Source organism: Pelecanus crispus, chromosome 5 (genome assembly GCF_030463565.1).
Source record: "Pelecanus crispus isolate bPelCri1 chromosome 5, bPelCri1.pri, whole genome shotgun sequence".
Lineage (NCBI taxonomy): Eukaryota > Metazoa > Chordata > Aves > Pelecaniformes > Pelecanidae > Pelecanus > Pelecanus crispus.
In genome coordinates, this window is record NC_134647.1 from 62,046,826 (window position 1) to 62,056,017 (window position 9,192).

Genomic DNA, 9,192 nt, shown 5'->3' on the forward strand with positions numbered 1-9,192 from the left:
ATCACTGCTGCTTCAGTGAACCCACTTCTGTCTTTCAGATATTATCAAAATGAAAAGGACGGCCAGGACGCCGATCTGTAGCTATTCGGTGCTTTGTTCAGAGCCATTTCCCTCTCTCTTCTACGCCTTTTTGGGCAAGGGCCACGTCCACAGGCCTCACTGCAGAGACACGTGAGCCCTGCAGCCGCAGTGGAGCTACCCCACTGCATCCATGTATCTGCAAGGCAAATACCTACGGACACAAGGTATCAAACAACTAGGTTGCTCTGTACAGTTTGTTACAGCAAGTTCACTGTGCTCAAATGCTCTGCACGCTGCAGGATTGCGTCCTATCACACAGCGCACTAGGAATCATAGCAGGACATTTGCCACAATAACCCCTTAGTACATGATTTTCTCATGAGAGACTGCCTGGCACTGGCAGATTCTTCTGAAGCATCCACAGTTGCCAGCTTGACAAGGGGATGATTGGCAAGAGAACAAGGCAGGGGTAATGAAGAGATATGCAACTGTGGACATTACTGGAAATTAACTCCCTTTTAGGTTGGGATCACTAACAGAAAAAGACCTGACAGTGCTTAAGCTGTGATAACAGGCACGACTGGGCAACAGGCTGTGGTAGCACAGCTGTGTGGGAAACACACAGAGACAAAACCCATTATCTACAAATCATGTAATAAACGCCCTTTCATTTCTGCAGAACATACACATTAATGGTATTGATCTAAGCCTGTACCCTATAAACATGTTATACTATGTGTTCCTACAGTAAAGCAGTTACACAGTCTTAAGAAGTCTTTAATACCTGACAAAATCCCAGCACAAATCCTAAAGCACTTAAAACATTACTGGAAACAAGTGATTAACTTGTTTTTAGCAAACATTAAGTCATCCTCCGAATGAGCCGTTACTCAGTGGAGCGGATGGGCCATCAGTATAAATGAGAGGATTTCAGCAGAGCTCCCCACCTCGGCCTCGTCCTTGCAGATCCCTTCTGCCCTGCTGACACCCAGCCTCAAAGCACCGCGTCTGCAGAATGAGGGGCACAGTGCTGGCGCTGGCCTTGCTCGCTCTCCTGATTGCGGCATGTGAAGGAAAAGGTGAAGGAAACACGGTGAAGCTCTGCGGGAGGGACTTTGTCAGAGCCATCGTCTTCACCTGCGGTGGCTCTAGGTGGAAAAGGCATTTGACTGATTATCGCTACCTCTTTGGTAAGTACCAATTAATGCATTACAGGCTTAGCAAGCCCTGCAAGGTGTGCCTAAACCTGAGCGGATTCGGAAGAACCAAATCACCTGCAGGCTGTACCTATGGGCAGAGCTATGCCCTCCATTTCTGCTGCTCCCCTAAATAGGTGCATCTCAGGCACAAACAGCATGGGCTTTGCTTTCAGATAGCAAGCGAGGTGGTGCAACTTCACGGGTTTTGTTTCCTTGCAGCTTGCTTGGCTTACCTTAGTGTGCTATTTTGCTAAATAAAAAACATTTAGATCAAGATTTTCCAAGTCAGCCTGAGGAACCACGAGTTAAGCCCGAGGCTATCACTGAAAATCTCTATGCCATGACGTTTTAAATGTCGGAGACAAGCCTTGCTGCAGTCAATGCAAGTTTTTTACTGTTGTCTTCAGTAGGACACACCGCTTTCCGCACCAGAAACCAGAAATTTTATTACAACTTAAGAATATTACAATTAAAGTATGTTGAATATATACTCTGCAATTTAAGTATCTTCACATGGTGCTGTATATATTTATATTTATTAGCACATTTTTAGATAGAGTCAGAAAATTCAGCCATTACATGCACTGCTAGAAATCTGTACTCCAGTAGGTTAAAATAACTAGAAAAAAGAAAATAAACAAGGCAGGTGACAGGAACAGAGGCTTTCTATACTTTCCAAGCAGTAACATCTGCCTTTCTGAAAATTCTATTGTAGCAGCAGCTTTAAACATAAAAAGAAATGCCACCTGCAACACCCTACCCGAGTCTGTTAAAGGAGAAGAAAATCCCACTGCTAAACTAAGCAAGATAACTACTATACCTTTACAAACTCCACAAGGCAGTGCCCAATCATACTGTGGTATTTAAAATGCGCATGAATCGCAAGCGTAATTTAAGTGGGAACATCCAGAAACTTTGAAATTGTGGGGTATCTGACGCCTTAACATAATATCTGCATTTCAGGAAACCCAGGTTAACATGCTGATCAAGTGCACTGACACATCAAATCACAGTTTTACCCTTCGAAGCAAATATATCAGCATAAGACTGAAAAGGCAAATGTTCCTACAAAGAACACTCTTCAATATAAATCCAAAATTACTGGGTTTTTAACATGTTAATCATAGACCTTGTACTCCACATATCTATTTCAATACTGCCCTGGTGAGAAGTCAGTGATCTGGTAAATCTCGGCTGTTCACATCAGAAGCATGGAGGCCAATTCTTTCAGCTCCCTGGCTGTAGGCTGGTCTGTCTTTCTAGTAAAGATAAGTATTATAAATGCCTCACAATTCCACAACTTCTAATTTTTAGCTTCTCATTTTTACGCAACAGAGAGTGAAAATCCCCTGCCTTTCTCACAAGAAAGCAACGGTTATGCCGACTCCTCGATGTACACAGACCAGATGCTGGAGACAGACAGCAAAGAAATCCACAATGTCAAGCCTGACACAAAGCAAGACTTACAACGCACCACGGAAATGTCTACGCTAAAAAAGCGCGAAGTAGCCAAGTTGCTTACCACAACCTGCTGCAGCATCGGCTGTAGTGAGAGAGAGATCAGTTCCCTGTGCTAAAACACAGCAGATGCTGATGAGGTTCAATGTCACAGCTTTCATGTATTAAAATAATCACGACAGAAAACACAATTATTTCAGTTGTATTCTTTAACTGTATTCTTTGGAGTACGCTGGGGAGTAAATGCTGAATGTTAAATGTTGTAGTGCAAACCAGCAAACGGCTGCAATGACAGCTCAGGTTGGGTTGTCTGGATTCCACAAAGTGTTTACAGCGGTTTAGAGTTAAACTTTTAGTCATGAGTACAAATATTTCTTCCCATCTGGTTTCAGCTTTGCACATAAAATGTAATAAAATAAGCGATTTATTATATGCTTGTTCTCTTGCTTACGAAAATCCAACAGCAAGTTTCAGCTGTGAAACACGGGTAGCAAAAAGTCTGTCTTTGAATCAAACCAACACAGCGCTGATAGCTCCGCGAAGCGCATCACGCTGTGAAGCCCATGCGTCAGACCCCCACCACAGCAGAGGAACAGCTGCAGCAGATGAGACCTGTGATCAGTCAGCACAAGCCCCTAAACTGGGCAGGCAGTAGCCATGCTTTATTTCCTGTTCCAGCTGCTTCCAGGAGCAGCTACCTGAGGTCCTACCTAGTGGACAGTTAATTTGCACCAGGGAGATTGGAAATCCACCTCTGGGCTCAGAGGGCTGTATTTCCCTTCTTATCTATAGGCAGGTATCAGCCGAGAACCCCAATTCAACTTTGTTTGCCAGATTCAAGCACCTTTAATAGAAGGGCCCAAATATGCTAGATCTATATACTCTAAACATGATATAATTTGAAGACATTTTTCACTTGATTTCAAACACTATGGGACTGAGCTAGTCAACTAACCACCTTCTCTCAGCCACCTTTTCTGCACTCGGGGCTTTTCTCAGGGTTCAGAGGCAGCTCCTGGTCAGACCAGGCCAGCCCCTGGCAAGCAAAGCTCCTGACTCTATTGCTCTCTGCTGCCCTCCCACTGCAGAGCCCACCCGGGGCACCTCTGGGGCAGGCAGGAAGGTTTGAAGGGATCCCTCCATCCCCCAGGCAGGGCAGGGTAACTTGCAGCACCGAGCTACTGCGGCTCAATGGAACACAGCATCTGCAATACAGCATGTGCATGGAGCTGGGGCCACAGGGCCTGGCACGTGCTTAACTGCCCGCAAACGCCATTTCATGGGGATAGTTTTAAAATGCTTTTGGTTTACTTTCCAAAAATGTGGTATCTACTTGGGCACCACATAGTGAGGGCAAATTTGGGGAGAAAAAAGTATTACAGGGATACCTGGTTCTGAAAGCAGCTAGAACCAGGTGCAAAACAGCATTTCACAGATAATCACTTCCCAGAGAAAGCTCTGGGAAATAGAGTTATTACATTCACCACCGAAAGGCTTATGGTAACCACATTTCAAAACAGATGCAAGTTGCCTTGGTCCTTCACAACCGTTTTCAAAAACAGAAACAGGAAGAGTTAGGCTGAATGTTCATTTCTCCTGCCGTTAAACTCAGCTACCTCCTTATTCAAAATAGACAGCATAGACATTTGCAAGAGCAAACAGTGAAGTGTTCTTGAACACATACGATGAAAATGTATCACTCGCAGGGTCCCACAGGCACCTGCTTCCGATTTGCATGCTCTGCTCATTCAGCTGCCCAATATGTGTCACCACAACGATCTTGTACCTTGGTATCATAAGGTCTTTTACCCGAGCTTTAATAACCTGCAAGAGAAAAACAAGTTTAGACACAAGTGATGAACTCTCTTTACAGGGGATGCTCAGGGATTTGGTTTTCTGGGACAGACAAGTGCAAGCATTGCACTGTAGAGCCCTTGCAACAATCCTGATGACAATCTTTGAACAGCAGCATTTGAAACATCTACTGCAAACTCCTCCAGCCCTGCAGACAGGTGGCATGTACGCTGCTGTGGTTGTTTCATAAGAGAACCAACACTGCGATCTGCTAAGAACAGGCACATCTTCCTGCTGGACTACTGAAATGCAAGCACAAATGTTAAATAAGGAGTTACTGCAAGTGAATACCATGTTCTCCTCCATATTTGTTCATAGTTAACTGCTGATTACAGGGGGGAAAGGAAGAGCAGACAGTACTGCTTTTTTAATGCCAGTGAGCTCTTCTAGGCCAAATCAGCTGAAAGACTAAAGGGTTAGGACAGTCTTAGCAGCAAGACTGGATTTAATCGAGAAAGAGTTTGCACATGTGTCTCTGTGCAGAATTCAGCCACAACCATAACTGGCCTGTTTTGGAAAGGTCTGATACATACTTAAACTTATTAATGATATTTCTGGATAGGGCAACCACAGCATGGGGTTTTTACCGAACCATGCGCTTGGCCAGAGCCACCGCTACTTGAACAAACCTCATTATTAACTCATATAAGCCTGCGCCCATCTCAGACGAAAACTTGGTGCATCTTGACAGCCTCCTCCGGCATTTGTTTTACACTTGATATTTATATTTGGGGGCCTCCCCACCCCGGCGGCCACCTCCCTGACACCCCGTCGAGGCGTGAGGACAAAATGGCCGCCCCGCGCCTCGAGCGCAGCGGTACCTCAGCGATGTCCTTCGCCATGTCCCTGCACCGGGCCGGCTCGTAGGGCTGCTCCCTCAGGTAGCTCCCCAGCACATCCTTCAGGATATCATCCACCGCTGCCACCGGGAAGCGCTTGGGGGGACCTGAGGGGCAGGCGGTGAGGTTAAACCCGCTTTTCTGAGGGGAAAAACAAACCCCACCGCGCTGAAGCCAAAGGAAGGCGTTGCGGAGGTCCCCTCGTCCCGCCCCGAAGCGTTCGGCCCTGGGACCTACCCGAGCGGGGGTCGCTGCCGGCCGCGCCGCCATGCATCCCTGCACCGCTACTGAGGGGAGGCGGAAGGGCGGGAGGGCGGCGGCCAGCGCCGCTCCGCGGCCGCGGCCGCGGAGCGGCGCTGGCCGCCGCCCTCCCGCCCCTGGGCGTTCCCGCCCAAGCCAACGGGGTGTCGCCGGCACAGGCCGCCATGGTCGTCCCCCCCCCCGCCCCCATCTCCTTCACGGCCCCACAGCCTCCGTGTCTCCTCACGGGGCTCCTGTGTCCCACAGCCCCTGTGAGTCCTGTGTGTCCCTACGGCCCCCACATGTCCCCACAGCCTCTGCAGGCTCCATGGGTGCCTGCGTGTCCCTGTAAGCCCCACAGGTCCCCACGACCTCCACACGTCCCTGCATGTCCCTACGGCCTCTTCATGTCCCCCTGGCTTCCACAGGTCCCCACGTATGCCTACAGCACCCACAGGTCCCTATAGCCCCCACACATCCCCATAGCCTCCCACATGTGCCTACAGTCCCTATGGCCTCCACAGGTCCCAACATGTCCCTATAGCCCACACAGGCCCCGTGACTCCTGTGGATCCCCATGGACCCCACAGGTCCCCACGTGTCCCTACAGCCCCCATGGGTACCCATGGCCTCCCAGGTCCCCACATGTGCCTACAGCCCCATGCGTCCCTACAGCCCTGACATGTCCCCACAGCCTCCATGGACCCCCCTCAACCCCCACAGCCACAGTCCCCATGTCCCCACAGCCCCCATGCATCCCCTCAAGCTCCACCCGTCCCCACGGTCCCCATGGATCTCCACATGTCCCCACACGCCAACCCCGACCTGTCCCCAGGCTGGAAAGCTGTGCATAGCTCCAGCAGCAATGACGTTTTGGGCCAGGGACATGGCAGCCCCTGATACCTCTGCCTGGCTCCTCTGGGTGCTCCTGCACGTGCAAGCAAAGCTTACTCGAAGAAAGTAGTGTTTTACGTTTTTTGTTTATTTTCAAGGGAAAAAAAAAATCACATTTAAATTGCAACTCAATCGGGTATTTAATGTAGTTCTTATGTATAGAATTAATAAACTTTGTTCTGACGTGGGGATTTATTTGTTGCAACATTATGCATGGTAAATAATTGCATATTCAAGATTTTGTGAAATGGGTGATGGGGAAAATGGAGGCGAGACATTTATAAAAAACATTATTTACAAAAATGATATCCACATAGTCGTATTCTAACCTATAAGGCAAGTAACATTTAAAATATGTTGTTTCATGATTATCTTCAACAAGTCAATACAACACATTCATATTACCAGTGGTCAAATACAAAGCTTTGCTGCAATAGTCCGTGTGCAACAAACCTGTACGTCTTTTACAGTTTTTTCTCTGAGAACAGTAGGTAAGCAGCAAAGTTTTCATCACAGACTAAGCAGTACCTAGGCCATCGTAGACTAAAGGTATAATATATCTCATTGCACGTTTAGGCAAAAAAGGCCAGCCATTAATTAACTTATTTAACTTAAATCTTAAAAATAGACCTGTGTATCTTAATCCACAAATATTTATAAACATTTTATACATGAGGGAGTTCATAAAATGATACAGGGCGATACCCTGGGAAATCCAATTCACTTCTGGGACTTCCTCTGGGTTCAGAGGTGTCATGGTGAGGTTCTCCTGCACCCTGTGCCCTCCACCCACCAGCCCGTGGCCACAGGACCAGCGCTTCAAACCACAACCTGACTCAATTCCTCTCTCAGGCCACGACTAACATCTCCACGTATTTTATGCCGTCAAAGCAACCGGGTGATTTCATCAGCCTTAGAGCATTTTGGAGTGGAAAACCCCTCCTGCATGGATTACGAACCCAACAGCAGGACGGCATGTCTGCAGCAATTTGCCCTGCGTCCAGAAAGAGAGAGATTTCTAACAGAGGAATAAGATACACTGAACACCTCGCTAAAACCTGGTGTGTTTTATCACATACTGCTTGGCCTGTAGTGAAGTCCTGCTTGTGTGCAAACCTTTGAAGAGCATCGCCACACTAACGCTTGCAATTTTAAGAACTGTCAGCAGCACTATCTGCAGTCCCTCCTAAAGTGACAGGGGAGGTCACGCAAGAGGCGTGCGGTATTTCTGCAGATCTTTTTCTAGCCTTGCAGTGAAATAAGAATTTAAATATGGATGATCATAAAACTCCACAGCTCTGCAAGAATTACTTTCCTTGCAAAATTGTGAGAAAAAGAGGAAAAGAAGAATTCTATCTATGAAAGGAAATATTTGAGACCGTAATTTCTTACGGGGAAGGTACAATGTGATGACGTTACATGTTTTGGTCATGGTAAGCTTCAAAATTAAGTTTTTTTAACCAAGACATTTTCACATAAAACCAAAACAAGGGTAGGGAAAAAATTACTCCATATTCAGTGTATTGAAGTGGCTTTCTCAAGTAGATGTCAGGTGTTTGGGTAACAGACCTGTGGGCCATATTTAAAAAAAAAAGGTAAAATGGAACAGGATTCCTCTGTGATGCAGAACTGCACCACGTGCCCAGTGGGCACAGGAACTGCATTGCTGCCGAAGGAGACAGGGAACCAAGGGACAGGTCCGAGGAGGGCTGAACGTTTTTAGTAAAAGATGTTTGACTCTCTCTTAGGTCATTTAAAAATATGTCACCTTTTCATTGCAGTCCAGCCGTTTGAAAATGCTTCTGCTGCAAGAAAGTGAAGCGGTGACTCTTTACGTGACGGTCATGCTGCAGGAATCTCTGCAGCTGCAGTTTGACAGAGTGCCATCGCTGGCTGGTTTGAATCATCCAGAATTAGGTAAATGAATACAAGTACAACCTGTGGTGGTGTGGGCAGTGCGGCAAGGTCTCAGCAGGGACCTCAGTGCGAAAATAATCACCCGTGCAAGAGCTGACTGATTTTTATGACTGGGCAATAAACAACTACCCTGGATCTCTGTGATCACGTTAAAAGCAAAAGGCAGATGGGTCTCACCTGCAAGTGTGCGTGGCTTCAAAATGGTAAGTTTAAGCAGCATATTTCTCTGGTGTCCCCATGCAGCCCAAACCCTGGGCGCTGCCATGAGAGATACCCCGACAGCAGCCCGCAGCGAGGCTGTGACGGTGCCCGCAGCCTGCCTGGGAAACTGCCCTCCCCATCCCCTCCCTTCCTGGCCAAAGTGGGATGGCATTTTAACATAAACCTTTTTCCCCACCTATGTTTTAAAAAAAACTCTATAGATAAATCCTGAAAGGGCATACTGAAGACAAAATTCATTTAACTGAAATACCGAATAACAGCACTAACATCTTTAAGTCCAGCCTGTGTTGGGAGGAGCACGCAGTTGTGTAACTTCCTCGGTACAAGATTGCGCTCGTGTGATAAAGCTTTTGCGAGTGAAGCCACACACGTATGCATTGACAACTCACACCAGCTGGGCAGGAATAGGAGTTTAATGGACAGTGGCCTTAGAGCAAAAATAAGAAGCAGCTTTATAACAGGGGAGTGATATTTAAGAACAAATGCAAACACCAAATGAAAAGCTTATTATTTGGTAGTATTTCATACTATTGAGCAATTTCATAACT

The 9,192-nt window shown here is 47.0% G+C and overlaps 2 protein-coding genes across 2 annotated transcripts; one reads left to right on the top strand and one right to left on the bottom strand.

Annotated features, from left to right (window-relative positions):
* The first annotated feature begins 940 nt into the window (after positions 1-940).
* On the top strand, positions 941-2,797 carry INSL5 (insulin like 5). The gene is given in 2 exon segments (XM_009482449.2): positions 941-1,211; positions 2,556-2,797. Coding segments are annotated over 2 exon segments (513 nt in total).
* Positions 2,798-4,298: 1,501 nt separating this feature from the next.
* On the bottom strand, positions 4,299-5,666 carry DYNLT5 (dynein light chain Tctex-type family member 5). The gene is made up of 3 exons (XM_075711453.1): positions 5,609-5,666; positions 5,354-5,478; positions 4,299-4,502 (listed from the first exon to the last, which is right to left on the bottom strand). Exons 1-3 carry the CDS (start codon positions 5,643-5,645, stop codon positions 4,299-4,301), a joined length of 366 nt encoding a protein of 121 aa, XP_075567568.1. The 5' UTR covers positions 5,646-5,666.
* Between the last annotated feature and the right edge of the window lie 3,526 nt (positions 5,667-9,192).

What these genes read in the sequence shown, in the direction of transcription:
- DYNLT5 (XM_075711453.1), bottom strand. Translation starts at nt 5,645, where the DNA reads ATGCATGGCGGCGCGGCCGGCAGCGACCCCCGCTCGG. An exon ending in CGGCAGCGACCCCCGCTCGG is followed by an intron (nt 5,479 to 5,608) that starts GTAGGTCCCAGG and finishes CCTGCCCCTCAG; the next exon opens with GTCCCCCCAAGCGCTTCCCG. An exon ending in TGGCGAAGGACATCGCTGAG is followed by an intron (nt 4,503 to 5,353) that starts GTACCGCTGCGC and finishes TTTCTCTTGCAG; the next exon opens with GTTATTAAAGCTCGGGTAAA.